General features: G+C 39.1%; 1 protein-coding gene across 4 annotated transcripts in view; it reads right to left on the bottom strand.

The window, feature by feature from the left end:
* LOC133576197 (MAM domain-containing glycosylphosphatidylinositol anchor protein 2-like) overlaps positions 1-16,452 on the bottom strand; it is a 494,633-nt gene that overhangs the window by 44,459 nt on the left and 433,722 nt on the right. For all 4 annotated transcript variants that reach the window (XM_061929249.1, XM_061929248.1, XM_061929251.1 and 1 more), the window contains exons 13-14: positions 11,087-11,107; positions 7,647-7,802 (exon numbers count right to left, since the gene is read on the bottom strand). In XM_061929249.1, coding sequence (XP_061785233.1) covers positions 7,647-7,802; positions 11,087-11,107 — 177 coding nt within the window. The remainder of the gene's footprint in view (positions 1-7,646; positions 7,803-11,086; positions 11,108-16,452) is intronic.

Raw genomic sequence — 16,452 nt, 5'->3', positions numbered from 1 at the left:
TCATGACAACCATTGTAGCAGTTATTGATGCCACACATTCGCGACATATTGGTAAAGAAAAAAACACAACTTTAGGACAGAGTATTGATTTGAACCTCTTTCTGTGCTGAGTTTGCATGTTCTCCCCGTGACTGCATGGGTTCCCTTAGGGTACTCTGGCTTCCTCCCACCTCCAAAGACATGCACCTGGGGATAGGTTGATTGGCAAGACTAAATTGGCCCTAGTGTGTGAATGTGACTGTGAATGTTGTCTGTCTATCTGTGTTGGCCCTGCGATGAGGTTGCGACTTGTCCAGGGTGTAGCCCGCCTTCCGCCTGAATGCAGCTGAGATAGGCTCCAGCGACCCCCCGCGACCCCGAAAGGGACAAGCGGTAGAAAATGGATGGATGGATGGTAAAGATGCTATTCTGATGCAGTAAGATCTCATATTTTCAAGTCCTTTAAAAAAACTAAACAATATTGTACTCAATATTCTTTCAACATATTGGTAGTATGATGTCATCAAGTCACGTGTAATGAAATAGGCTAATACCTAAAAACAAATCTTTGTGTTTTTAATCGTTTTAAGTGTCAACTTTTCAGCCTTCTCTAATTGCGGTTATGTTTTTTTTTCTCTATTTTAAAAGTTTTGCTCTTTTTTTTGTTTGTTTTTTCTCTACAATGTGCCATAACAAGAGCTGCGTTCAGCAAATGGCACCCAGGACACACTTTCTGGTGAAATAAGTAAAACAGTGGTGTTCAAAGTGTTGCCAAACAACAGAAGAGTGTCTCTAAGCTCTGTTTCCTTAGCACTTATAGAAGTGATAAAAGTTGTACTTCCGGTTGAGCATGGTCAGTACAAGGCATGCTTAGCAGGGCCTCCTTGGAAATGTGACCTTTTTTATATTTTAATGGCACTTTTACTAATTCCAGCCATCAACTCGAACATACTTTGTACTATCGTGTCGTATGCAGCTTCTTTTTTGTGAATTGCGCCTGCGAATTCCGCGATGTCTGGCCGAAGGAAATCCAATAAGCCAGGCCACTCCAAGCCTCGTGCGTCTCCGGATCCAGATACCAGTCGTTCACCAACTTGGCCCTTTGTAAGTGGATAAATCAGAAGATGGACGAAATTTGAGCCGACATCCTCGACAATCTTAAATCCATTGTCAGAGAAAAGATAGCGGCTGTTACGGAGCCATTCGAGAGCACTCTCTCGTCCCATGGCAGAGCCATCGCTAGCCTGAAGCTCGCTGCTAACTCTAATACTAACGAGCTAACTGGGGTCAACAAGCTAACTGCCACCGTTGATCACCTTGTTAAAAAATGTGATGATCTGGAGGGCCGCTCGAGGTGGAATACATCCGAGTGGTGGGCCTCCCTGAGGGCAGTGATGGTCCCTGTCCGACTGAGTTCACCGCTCAATTCTTGCAGGAGGTCCTGAAACTTGTCGACAAGCCCATGCTGGACTGTGCCCACCGGGCCCTCCACGCCAGGCCGAAAGATGGCGAACCTCCTTGGCCGCTCATTGTCCGAGTGAATTTATTTCAAGTCCGTAACCAGGGTGAGACTTCTCCGCTATCGTATATGAGCAAAAGGATTTAAATTTTTCCAGACTTGACCTTGACCGTGGCTCGAAAGTGAGCGGCTTTTGCTGCGGTAAAGAAAAGGCTATATTCATGTGCCAACGTGTGGTTTGGTTTTCTCTTTCTGTTGACGTTGCGGATGACTTTATCCAACGGCCAGACTTACAGATTCAATGATTCAACAAAGGCGGCGGACTTTGTGGACCAAAACATTGTAATAGGAGTTGCCCTAGATTCAATCTAGGAGGCATGCTAGCATGCTAGCTGGCCACTGCCATTTTGGAGCCAAAGGTACCAGAAGCATGAGATGTCCCACCTTTCTTATGGATTATGTTCTACTTTATTCAGATGATGTAGGGCCTGGGTTCTGTCGGTATGACTACTAAGTATTTTTTTGGTATTGTCTTGTTCAATAATTTGCTGGTTGTTTATCGGTCTTCTTCATACATATTTGCACATTCAATTGAAGGAGTAGGTTTTAACAGTAAGCTGTAATCAAACAGACTTTTTTCATCTTTTTCAAACACATACTTTAGTGCACTTTATTTGCTAACTTGATGTCACATTTTTGGCGCCTACTGCATTGTGTGTCAGTGTAGAAGAGGCGCAATGGTTGTTTTTTGTTTGCGCGGCAGTTTAAAAGGATGCTTCTGCAAGAGCTTTGGGGGGAGGGGAGGCACTGTTTTGTTTTTCTTTTCTTTGCATCAGTCAAGCTTATTTTTTTGCTTTACCACAGACTTGCATTTTTGTATACTGTATATTTAATGTTTGCATCTTTTTGCTATGACCTAAACCTTCTGGTCACTTGAGACTGAGAAGAGGATGGATAGGACAGACTTACCAATCTTCATTTTCGGGCGATTCAAGGGGAGTTGCTCTTTTGCTACATAAATCCATTCCTTGTGTACACTCGAATAGTATTTCTGATCCCAATGGGAAGTATGCTATCGTCATTGGCCAAATTTCCAAAACCCCAGTAGCCCTCGTAAATGTTTATGCTTCCAACTATGATGATGACACCTTTTTCAAACCTCTTTTTCTAAATATCCCTGACTTGTCAATGTACTATTTAATACTGGATGAAGACTTTAAATGTTGGCTCGCTGCCCAGCTTAACCGTTCATCACCCAAAACGTGCCCAGCGTCAAGGTCCGCTAAGGTAATTTAGTCCTTTATGAAATAATTTTCTGTTTCAGATTTATGGCACTTTTTTACTCCCTCCAAAAGACAATATTCCTTCCTCTCTAACATTCATCACACTTTCACCCGCATTGACTACTTTTTAGTTGATAATAAATGACTTTCATTCATAGCTATATGCAAATATGATGCAATAGTTACCTCTGATCATGCTCCAATTTCAATGGATTTATTCTTTAAAAACCTGACAACCACAACTGCACCATGGCGTCTAATTATATGATTACTTTTAAATGATGACTTTGTGGTTTTTGTTTCGCGTCAAATATATTTTATGTGCTCTTAAACAAGACTTCTGGAATGTCGGCCTCTGTAGTCAGGTCGCTGAAGGCATATATTAGAGCAGGCTTGGGCATTCTGCGGCCCGCGGGCCACATCCGGCCCTTTGTGTGTCCCTGTCCGGCCCGCGTGAGGCCAATCATAAATTACAAAATAAATTTTAAAAAGTATCTATGTCGAGTGTGCAATACAACAGTGCTGCTTTTGTTTTGAAAAGCATTATTTGTATTACTTCCATGTGGACGTATGCGCGTGAGTGAATGTGAACAGCGGCAATCACAAATTACAAAATAAAGTTTAAAAAACATTTATGTCGTGCGCGCAATACAACTGTGCTGCTTTTATTTTGAAAAGTGTTATTTATGGACGTATGTCCGGGTGTAACCTGTGAGTGAAGGTGCACAGCGACAAGTGATGAGAAGCTAAAAAGAGAAAAGTTGATGACAAATGCTGTGTTTTCAACAAGACATAGACTGCCAAGTATTTCTTTACAGAAATTAAAGGTAAAGCCGTGTGCTTAATTTGTGGTACACATGTTGCTGTGTTTAAAGAATATCATTTGAATCGCCACTACACGACGAAGCACGAGGAAAAATACCGGAATCTGTCCGATGAAGCGCGCGCAAGGGAGGCTGATGCGTTGATGGTAAAACTGCAAACCCAACAAGGACTTTTTGCCATATTTCACACCCCCAGAAATGCAGCCGTCAGGACAAGTTTCGTCATTTCTCACAAAATCGCCAGAAAAAGTACGGCGTTTTCTGACGGAGAGTTTATTAAGGAGTGCTTATTGGACTCTGTTGCACTGATATAACAGGTGTTGTGCCGGATAATGCACCCCCGGCGTAGAATGCACCCCCTGACGGGAGTGTTGTATCAACTAAACCACACACTTAAAGTTTCCACGTGCAAGATTGAATCTATTTAAAAAATGTTATTTAATAAGAAGCCAAAAGTGCAAAAACAATAATGTTCGTGCTGGAGGAGTTGTGAATGAATGAAATCTGTGCTGCAGTCGCTGCTGGGCCACAACATTAGGTACACCTGCAGACTGCAGCACAGATTTCATGTTTCCTCGTTCCAATTTAAACAGGATATATCATCAATAAAACATTCTTCATCAAATCTCTTATAAGACCTTGTAAAAAATAATTTTCACTTTAGGTTTAGGAACCCTTGTCTTTCTAGTGACAGCTATTACATTGTGGTCAGTAAAACCTACAGGAATCGAGACTGCTTTGGAGCATTGGTCAGGAACATTTGTATAAATATGATCAATGCATGTAGCTAAAATAATACCATCACTATTACTACCTATTCTCATGGGAGGAGCAACAATTTGGGACAGATTGCAAGCATTTAAAATGGATAGTAACTTATTTTTGTCTGTCCACCATTGCAGACAAAGTTCAATGGTCGACACGGTTGCCACAACGTTGCAAAACGTAAGGCACAGTGATAAACAGTAACCAGTTTTTTTCAAATAAGAGTCGGGTTCATTAATTAAAAGCAAGTCTCCATAATCTAGCAAAAGCATACACGTGGTCAAAATCAAGCCTTTCCTAACTTTTAGGGAAAAACAGGATTTTGTTTCTAAAGAAAGATCTTGATTTAATTTTAAGTTTAGCCACAAGTTTTTCAATTTGAGATTTAAAAGACAAGTTCTCATCAATGACAATTCCCAAAAAGAACTTGGTAGCATTTCTTACTGTGTTAGCTATAAGACTAATTGTGTTAAATTGGAAGGCTATAGCGCCTCCCTGCCACAACTGCTGGATTAGAGATATTCTTTATTTCCTTCCTTTGGAGAAAATTAGGTTGACATTGAATGGTTGTTCTGTGAAGTTTTATGAAGAATGTGGTGGGTTCTATGTGAAATAAATATTCAAAAGAGACTGATCTCAAATTTAATCCCGATTGAAAAGTAATTGAAAGGTAGATAATTAATGAGCCTTTTGTCTGCTTTTGTGTATTGCTGCACCGTGTTGCTGACATTCAGGAGTGCTGTTGTCTGTGGCTTTGTGTCAATATTTGCCTGTATTTATTTGACTGATGCATGTTTATATATATATATATATATATATATATATATATATATATATATAAAAAGTATGTATATATATATATTTATAATTTTTGTGGGGAGAGAAGAATATAACTTGTTTGGGGGAGAGAAAAAAAAGAACATTTGACATGTGTTTAATTGTATTTCTGGACTATATATATCAAAAATCCAATAGACAACAACAACAACAAAAAGAAGAGACAAAGGTTGGGTTGCAAGCTTCCGAAATTTTTCTGCACAGTGTGCTAATGCAAACTCCCTGGGCTTGTGGTGGCGCATATCCGCTCTCACTCGCGCGGCCAATATTTTCATCACCGCTTCAATGTTTGATTACCGGATAAATGCATTTATCTCGCTTTTAATATGTACATCGACATCACAGTTTCCGTATAAATAAATATTTATGAATGAATGAAGTTGTCGTCTTTATTATTAGTTAGCACATGCCTAAAAATATCCATCCATCCATCCCTTTTCTACCGCTTGTCCCTTTTGGGGTTGCGGGGGGTGCTGGAGCCTATCTCAGCTGCATTCGAGCGGAAGGCGGGGTACACCCTGGACAAGTCGCCACCTCATCGCAGGGCCAACACAGATAGACAAACAACATTCACACTCACATGCCTAAAAATATATTAAGATGAATTTAAAATCTGATAGTTGAACTAAAGCCACTCAATATGCATATGCATTCTAATCTGATTAGTCGTTTAATCGTTAGAATAGTCGTTATAGTTGCAGTCCTACTGTAGATGACACTTGAAAACCGCAACAAGTTGTTACACGCTGGGGACAACAAACGGTCACAGACAGGCATTAGGGCTATTATTATAAACAGCTGCGCTCTCATCCAGCCAAAATCTCATGGAAAATCTCCCTGGGCTGAATCTCAGATAATTATTCTCAAAGAGAAACAAAACCTGTAATGAAATGCTGGACATTATGAAACCATTAGGTCGTTAAAGCTGATGCATTATTTACTGCTTCAGCTACAGATAACCTCCATTTCTCTCTGATTCATATCCTCAAATCCTGTTTATTCCTTATTCATTATGTTCTCCACACATGCATATGCAGTCAACATATGGCCGATGCTAAACGGAAGCAGAGATTAGAAGAAGAAGAAAATACCATGCAAGCTGTTTGATTGTGAAAATTGGTCAAAACATCCATTATGCAGATGGAAACTGAATAATTCAACCTCGTTTCAACATTTTTTTAAATAATGCCACTTTCCTCAGCATGTTGAAGTCAACTGTTTAAATTAATAATGTGGAATGTTGCTAATTTTATATCAGGGCGCAGTGTGGCGGGTGCATACCATATAGTGCAAATATATGTATTTATGCATGGATCACAAAGAAGCGATTTCAATGTGAGCATTCTCTCTCTGTTTGGCCGCACTCACACTTTTGTGCCAAAAATAATACAAAAAGGTACCTGGCGCACAGTTTGGTGCACTTCACTTAGCGTTCACTCAGATATTTGATCAGAAAATAACCTTTTCGTGAAGTAAGGACTTGTTTGGACAGCTTTTGTGACATATAACGTGATGTAACTCAAATGTTCCTTACAACAATGTTCCTTTTTTTAATATTGTACGCCATTAAATAAATAAAACAATCCTGTCAAATATACTTTTAAAGAGCGTCATTGTTACACATAAAAACAGACAGAGCAAGAAACCATTTTTCACACAAGTCCATGTAATGTTTACATTTGAGCTCAGGTGAACCAGACTGCACCAGAATTCACTTGCAAACATTCCAAAACCAATCTCTCTTGCAGTTTTGGTCCACTTGTTTACCGCATATAAGATATTCACCTTCACACTTGACTTGACTAACCATACTAGCCCAGCAAATGCACCGTGGTTCATTTCAAACTAATAAAATGATTGTTTAAATATAAGCTACATTACAATAGTGCATGAAATTGAAATCATTCATACTGCGTTTATAAATTAAAAAAGCACTTGGAGAGTGCAGCCAGGACCTATATCTCTCAATCGTATATAATAAGTTAAAACATTCTTGAATCCTGACGGTAGTCCAGATCATTCCCAAAATGTAATTACTTGTTTTGACATTTCCTGGAAGTTTCATGAAATTATACCCATCAATTTCTGAGTTATCTAATGTGGAATGAAAGAAATAGAGGGAAGTCTCTTGTCAGTCATCCACTGTCTTGAAGTTGAAGCTCATAATGTAAACGTAAGGAAGCGTAGTAGAAATGATCTGGATCACCCCCAAAATCTAATTACTTGTTTATTATCCCATTTTTGACAGTTCCTGAAAGTTTCATGAACATCTGGCCGTAACCTTTTCAATTATGTTGCAAATGATGTAAAACGGAGGTCACAATTGCAGGGGATTAATAATACAGCCTTGGGGGACGCCACATGTTCACTTCCAAATGAACGTGTTCATGCTTCAGATTCTTTTTAAACATTAGGTGTACATGTAACCAAGGACACAGGACGCAAACACCCCACAGTTTCTGATAACCGAACCAAATGAGAGGTGTTTGTGAGCGTTACCCTGCTTGGAGCCGCTGCGGTCGGCACTGGGCCCCGTGTTGGGCGTGTACTTTGTGTCGCGGGTGGCGGCGCTGTGCCTCGTCCAATCAAAGTCGTCGTTCTTGTCCTGCGTGAACATGCAGATGGGCTCCTCCTCGAAGCTGCATTGGAACTCTCCTGGTGAGGAAAACAACGTACAATCAGTGTGTGTGTGAATACTGTATATTCATGAGACTTCCTGCAGGGCTCTGTGTGTGTCTCAGGGGGGATCTACAACAGCAAAGTTCTAATTACGCCACGCGATGTTAACGAACTGATTTCTAAATTAAGATGTGAACTCGCGCTGACTGGTGATCTTAGGGTTTCCTTGACAAAGAAATCCAGTTGTGCTCAGAGGGGAGGGATTTGGTGCACCTTAAATACGCAACATCAGCGTATATACTGTACAGATATATGTGTGTGTGTGTGTGCACACGTGGGTGTGTGACAGGCCTGCACTGCAGCATGATGGATTGTGCTCAATAAAAAGTATGCACAGTCTCAAATTAGCGTTGAGCTGAATGCAATCTTGTTTAAAAAATGGTTTGAAGCACAGCTTGATGCTCTCGAGCCACAATTTGATGAGATCCAATAAATGATTTTCTATTAAAATCACAGGAAGGGTCAACATTTTAGAGACGGCTCTCAGCACGATGCAATGCTGCAACCTACGGCAAACTAAAATAATAGAGAATTAGCATTGATTAGTTTGGTGTACCTAATATTGTGATGCTGAGCATCTTGAGGTTTTAAAAGGTTTGTGTGTGTAAATTGAGTTGCTGGCACTTCTGATCACGTCTTCCAAAGTAAAAGTGAGGCCGATGTCCTTGGATTATTTTTGCGGAATCGCGCAGGAAGGACTCGCTGTAATCCCTTTTCCAAATTGACTTTGCCTCTTTGCGTCCCTATCAGACTTTTATCTCTGTCATAGTATGCAGAAGGAAGGATAGTAACCTTCCCTTTCCAATTGAGTTTGATTCACTCGCTGAATGAAAGAAACAAACTCATTTGTCAGTGATCCCCAGCCTTTGTCCCAGTGGTTGGAGGCAGGGCCGCTAAAATGCACAGAAGAAGCTTGTTACCTAAATGTAAAGTAATGTAGTAGAAATTATTTAGATCATCCCCAAAATCAAATCACTTGTCAATTATCCGATTAAAGACATTTCCTGAAAGTTTTATTAAAATGTGCCTGTAATCTTTTGAGTTATGTTGCAAACTAGGCAAAACAGAGGTACAATTTGAAGGGAGTGAATAAAACTGCCCTGTGGAAAACACATGTGGTTGAATCAATCTAAGACAGACTGAGAATCTCGGGGTAAATCATGATGCTACTGCAAGCTGCTTTAAAATCGTACATTTTCTAATGGCGTTTGTCCCGCTTTAAAACCTTACATTTTCCAACGACGATTGGCTCGCTCTATAATCGTGCATTTTCCAATGGGCTTTGTCTATGCTTTAAATTTGGTACCAATGGAGTTTGGCTGTGTTTTAAAATTGTGCATTTTCCAATGGAGTTTGGCCGTGCATTAAAGTATCAGTAGAGTGGAATAATAAGTTGCCTCTATATTGACGATATTGTCAAATATATCTGATTTATGACACCAAAGAATTCCAAAGTTTGCAAATAAAAGGATATGATCAAAAGAGTATCAATCCCACAGAGATTACCGAGCCTTTTTGAGAGTTAATGTGGAAGACAGTCACGTGATCTGTGATGTAGAGTTAGAAACACCAGATCCCTTCCCCATCAACAACAATGCTAATAAAGCAGACTTTATGAGAGACAACAACAATTATTTTCAGAAAATTATGATCCGCAACCTTATGTTTTTCATATGTCAAAGAGGCTGAGCAATCAGTCGCATAATATGGTCAGAGTGTAGAAGCGTTACTCCAGGGACGCAAAATCGACGGAAATTCACGAAGATATTTGGAGCGGACTGAATTTGTAGCATTTTGTGATATTTCGACGGTATTTTCCAATACTTTGCTGTTTGTAAATACAATTGGATATGATTTAATGGACACAATGAAACACAATTAAGCACATAAAGTTTTTTCCACTCTACTGGTACCTTAAAATCATACATTTTCTAATGTAGTTTAGCTCACTTTACAAATGTGCATTTTCCTACGGAGTTTGGCTCTGCTTTAAAATTGTACATTTTCCAATAGAGTTTGGCCCTTCAGTCATACGAAAACCTTGTAAGGGCACTGAAAACTGATGTTTTGGTGAAAAAGTTCTAAGACTTTGATTTAACTGGTGGACACGCCCATGAGTTTGGTTCAAAACTTAGAACATGTTTCCCTTCAGCTTACATGCTTTCTCTTGAGTATTTTTTATGATAGGATACTGTTTCTTTTTCTTCTTCTTCTTTTTTTACCACAACTGGCGGCGCTGGGAGTGACTAATGGGTTGTGGTAAAAATAAATATATACAAAAAAAAGAACATGCTGGGTGGTTGCCTCCATGTCATGTTTAGGATTCTTTGACTTTGGTGGAGGTCTCCTGAGTGACAACAAACAAACACCTTAATCACCGACATCATTATAGCGGTCCCTGAAGTTACTTGCATTCGGTCTCCCTAGAGGGGGGGGGGTTACCCACATATGCGGTCCTCTCCAAGGTTTCTCATAGTCATTCACATCGACGTCCCACTGGGGTGAGTTTTTCCTTGCCCTTATGTGGGCTATACCGAGGATGTCGTTGTGGCTTGTGCAGCCCTTTGAGACACTTGTGATTTAGGGCTATATAAATAAACATTGATTGATTGATTGATTGATTGATTGATTGAACATAGGACTGGGGGACATGCAGCATTTAGATTAAGGGTGCGGGTTGCATGTCTGGATAAATATTCATTGATTTTATTACAAATGTAGCTCGCAAGTGTTTGCGGAGCGGCGACCTCCACTTTACAGTCAGGTAAGCGCAAAAGAGCTGAGGAAGCGGCGCCATGAGAAAGGGCGTCATCTGTGCTCTGCGCTAAATGGAGGTCTTGCTCTGAAACAAATTGTTTTCTTTCACTCTTCATGCCTGAGAACGTTTATAGGATGTGTGCAGGTAACTTCAGGGACCGCTATAATGATGTCGGTGATTAAGGTGTTTGTTTGTTGTCAGCGCCAGCATCCATCTTTTTAAAAACACAGCGTATAAACTATGAATAAATATTCCCAGCAGCGCAGTGCAACGTTCCTCTCAATCATTCAAAGTGTGAATCCTTTGCTGGTGAAAAATGTGGAGAAACAATGCAAGGCACCATTAGTGGGTGTAAGCACTGCAGTGCAAGGCGCCAATCATTAACCGCGTGATGATTTCATTTGTTGGCGGCGCTGTTCAAAGAAAAAGCAGCGTGTTTACTCTGCCAACAAACATGGGTGACAGAGTGATGTCATCATGTTCAGTAATGTTTGGTACTTACTTAGATGAGGGTTGATGGGAGCTGTGGAAGAGATGAAAGAAAAGAGATATTTGTTAGCAAAAGCGTTGTGGTATCTGACAGAAGACGTCTTCTCAAAGGACAATACTATATAGCACTTTAGAGTAGTCAATGTACAGCTTGCATAGCAGTATCGATTCACTGTCAATACGCATTCATTATCGTCTCAATACTAAAGTCCAAATAATGTTGGTTTAGATATATTTTTGGTGGGATCATAACTTAATCCCCAAAGACATGGAATAGAGCAGATGACATCACTGCTTGATGTTACATTATTTGCAATCATTCACCTTCTCCCCTTCCTTGGTAAGTTGGATTTCGTCTCCTTATCATGTTAAAAACGTCTTCTGCTCCACTATGTCACATAGTACATGTTGAAATTCCCAATTACTCTCAATGAACCACATTTCCCTAGTGTCAGCAGCACTCATGTATAGGAATGGGTACCGAATTCTGTACTTTTATAGTTACTGACCATATTCTGTCGGTACTACCGGGTACTGATTGATGTAAAATCCGTACCATCTTTTGATACCTTATATGCACGTAGTGTCACGTCCATTTTCACCGGCTCAAGCACCTAGTGGTAAAACAGAATTTTCCGTGCCAACAAAGCAAGTATGCCTGATATGATGTACGTTATAAAAAAACCATCTTTGTGATTTTCATTACCAAATTTCAAGGTGTTGAAATCGCCATTTAAAATTGCTAATGCTACTCTGTAGCAAGTAAATGGCATATCCAATGTAAGTTTGCATCGAGCAAGCATGTTTTGAAAAGTGTCGCGTGACTTTTGAGAGATTTTTATCAGGCACACTTGCTTTGTTGGCATGGAAAATTACAACATTACAGAGAGGCTGTCTGCTACAAATACGTCTGTTTTACCGCCAAATGCTTGAGCCGGTGCAGAGTCCTCAAACAGACTTGAAATTTAAACATTTTGTAGGACTCAACAAAGACAAAACTGGCACGTTCAACGCAATGGCAAAGACTACTTCTGGACTACAGCAACACACTGCCATCTAATGAGTTGGAATTGCGACTGCATGCTAAGTCTACTATATAATACTTGCAAACAAGATATAACAACTGGACAGCTCAGTTATTATTATCAACTTGCTGTTAAATGGTAAATTAAAAAAATAGATACGTTGTTAACAATTAAGATTTATTCACAAAAGGACACACAAATGTGCCAAACATTGATTACGTTGAGTATTGGTTTCCACGTACCATGAATTGGTACCCTATTGGTTCAAATGCGAAATGCTAACACCACCAGGCTGAACTGTAGGCAAGGTACAATCACCTTGCTACTCCAGATATTTGTATATTGTTTGATTGTTGACTCATATTCAGTAGATGCTACATCTCAAACTCTGCTGTACAAACTGTACACAAACTACTCAAAAGTGTACCTTCCATAGTATTGTCAGGTGGCAAGATGTACAGTCATAAACAATACTGAAATGTGACGGGTATCCTTTTACGACACAGATGACATGAATTTACTACAGTTAACAAGAAGTTGATAAGACATAAAAACAACATTTTACTTTGACAAACTTGTACCATTTTATAATTGACAGACGCTGCCTAAAAATGACATTATTCATCTTTTAACATTGATTTTTGGATAGTTTGTAACTTCATACCTCTAAATACTTTGATGTGTCCCAAATGCAACAATCACACAAAAGTAGACAACTTTAATTAACACAAAAATACTCCAATGGCATGGCTTGGCTTATAAAGGGTAAATCCTGTTTGGAGCCCTAAGCCTTATTTTCAACAGTACACCAAAAAATCTGTACCCTAATCATGTTCCAGTTGAAATCCTTGTCTTTGTCCCTAACTTTGCCATTAACAAAGCTTGTTGTTTCATTTAGCGACTCAGCCGCAGCCTGCAAGAAGCCAGTTACTTCGTTGTTGTTGTTTTTCCCTCTTAAACGTATTTTCGAGCAGAGTAAATCACATTTGACCTGCCAGGAAGATTCACGAGCATTTTCCATGATCGATCGTTGACTGCTCCAGTAGATGTGATGCAGCAGCTCAAGCACAAAACTATGTCGCCACGTGATTTATGGGTGCTCCGTATTTGCCAGAGAGGTTTGGTGGCGGGGGGATTGATTGGAGTCCAAACAATTAAAATGAGTAATAACAAATCATCCCCACAAAGGATGGAGTCGTACTAAAAGCCTGTAGAAATGCAGAGTGGATGCAACGCTTCAGGCCGGTTATTGCTGCATGGATTTATGATTTGGAAACCTGTATTTTGGAGGTCACACGACAATAGAATACAAGCCCACTGGACACAATATTAGGTACAACTACAAAATGGAACACAATCCAAAACAAGAGAAGCATTGCAAGTGAGACTATTTAGTGCAGTTAGTGAAAACTACAAAGACAATGAAACCTCCTTCCCTCCACCAAGGAAATCATGCAATCTTATCATCATGTCAGTGTGTTTGCGTGAAATTCCTGCAATAGTTTTGAACTCACTTTTAAGTAAAACTTGATTTGTAGTGAAAGATCTAATTTCATATATTAATTTAATTTAATTTAATTTAATTTAATTTAGTTTCATTTCATGTCATTATTGTATGCCCTAATTGTATTTTATTGTTGTTTAATCCAAATATATAAGCTAGTGGACACCTGAATTTCACCTCATTTTTTTCGTAGAAATTATTTTCATATTTATGAAAAATTATATTTCATTTATACTGATTGAATTAAAAATGACAAAACATAATTTCATATTGTTTTTGTGCAAATACAAACACATTGCATTTAATTGTTGTACGCCTTAGTTGTATTTAATTGTTAGTTTTTTGTCTTCATAAATGTGAGCTTGTGGACACAATTGTATTTTTTTTTACATTTTACAAACTACATTATAACTACCTCAATTAAAAATTAGAAAATAATAACTTATACTAAGTTTTGTGCATACACATATGATTTAGAGTAATTTAATGTAATTCAATATTATAATATTACCTGAGTTTCACCCAAATATTTTTATTTAAATATTATTTTCATGATTATGAAAATCTTATTACATTCTAATTGCTTGAGATGAGATGAGAAAACGACAATAGTTTATGTGCACGTGTGTTAGTGTAGATACAAACATCTTTACTTTACTTTGATTTGGATGCCTTAATTGTAGTTTATTGTGTTATTTTAGGTATTGTTTTTACATGTGTCCTTTGCCACATTGTGTTTCGATGTTTACAGCTTCACTCTATGGTGGATTTTCAAGTATATTCTATCTACGTAGTTCTGGGCTAAATTAGGCATTTTTAAGCATGAAAAAGGCCAAATTAACTAAAAATATAAATATAGTATAGGCTACTAAATGAGACCAAAACAATTAGAGGGCACTGTTCATTATCGTGGCCACCGATTGCCTAAGCCTCGAGCAGTGTTATTATATTGGATTAAAAAGTGTAAAGATGACTGAAGGGTGTTATTTCATGTCTACAGGGATCTAATAATGAAAATAAAATAAAAATAATAATATATATATATATATATATATATATATATATATATATATATATATATATATATATTTAGAAGGTCGTAAACAGTTGTTTATGCTATATGAAAATATTCCATTTATTATCAGTAAGTGCTATTTCAATAAACTGATTAACAGCCATAAATGAGGGATGACTGTATTAGCTACAGGACACCTGAATTTCAACTGATATCAATTTATCCCAGATAAAGGGTGTTTGATACATCAGTTGCATAAATACGTGTTAGATTGTGCAATAGGTGTACCTAATGAAGTGTCCGGTGAGCGCCTTACAGTCGAAGTCTCTCAAGTGCGGGCATGTGCTCGTTGTATAAACGCTTTAATAATCTTTTATGCTTCCAGACCAAACCACAGTGGACTGTGCAGAAGTAATAGCACTGCAGCATAGAGAGCACGTGCAACAAAATGTATACAATATAGGAAATATATGGAATGGCAACTTGCAGCCTAAGGCCTGCCATCACTCCTGTTCCCCCCCGCCCCTCCAGGACCATGCCTATAGATAATATGTTGTCTTGTCAGTTATTATTTCTTTTTCCCCTCTTTGTTGTTGCTACCTGCAGCTACCTGGGGCCTGTCTATCTGTTACGTGATATAGTCGAGATGAATGTGCGTCGTCTTCTCCCACCTAGGAACTCCAGCTAAGCAAGCCCAGCGGCTACGTTACTGTCGCTTTGTATGCACACAACAACACACAACACACAAACACCCACAAAGAGGGTTTAACTCCCCATTTAGAGCTGATGATTATCGTGGCTAAGGACCATTCCACCCAATCTGTGCCATTTGCTTGTTGTAACTCCTTCAAAATCAACTTCAACTTGAACATTTTTTCAACCTAAATCTACTAATACACACAGTGAACTACTCAACGTGTGTTGACCCATCTCAAGCAACTGTTTCAGTTTTAACTTAAGTCCTAAGTAGATATGTCCCAATCCAAAAATGATAACGGATATTGCTCCATCCATCCATCCATTTTCTACTGCTTGACCCTTTTTGGGTCATGGGGGGTGCTGGAGCCTATCTCAAGCTGCATTCGGGCGGAACCCAATATCAGCAAAAAAAAGTATCGGATTATATCGACTTCCATGTAGAATATGGTAAATGGTAAATGGGTTGTACTTGTATAGCGCTTTTCTACCTTTTTAAGGAACTCAAAGCGCTTTGACACTATTTCCACATTCACCCTTTCATACACACATTTACACACTGATGGCGGGAGCTGCCATGCAAGGCGCTAACCAGGACCCATCAGGAGCAAGGGTGAAGTGTCTTGCTCAAGGACACAACGGACATGACTAGAAGGTGGGGATTGAACCAGTAACCCTCAGATTGCTGGCACAGCCACTCTCCCAACTTCGCCACGCCATAGGCTATAGGCTATTAGGAGCTAGCAGCTAAACAACAGCTAAGCACACAATAGCACACACGCTAAACATACGGAATAGGTGTCCTTAATTGTATAATACTGCAGTGTAAAACAGCACATTGTCAATATAAATAAGTATAAAATAGTCATAGTTGCATATTGCCTAAACATACAAAGTGTCATGTCTGTGATCATGTTTTGTTTAGTTATGTTTTACTTGGTTTTTGGACACTTTTTAATTCTTGTCTTCACTCCCTTGCTTTGTCACCATAGTAACCATTAGTTTCACCTGGTTCACATTCTCATGTCACGCACCTGTCTCACGTTTTCTCATTTTGAGTCACGCACCTGTTTTCACTAATCATGTCACCAGTATTTAAGCTTGTTGCTGCCAGGCAGTCGGCCTGGTGACATTATCTA

This window comes from Nerophis lumbriciformis, linkage group LG34, assembly GCF_033978685.3.
Source record: "Nerophis lumbriciformis linkage group LG34, RoL_Nlum_v2.1, whole genome shotgun sequence".
In the NCBI taxonomy this organism is placed as follows: domain Eukaryota; kingdom Metazoa; phylum Chordata; class Actinopteri; order Syngnathiformes; family Syngnathidae; genus Nerophis; species Nerophis lumbriciformis.
Note: the sequence above shows the minus strand (reverse complement) of the source record. Positions and strands in the feature narration are given on the sequence as shown.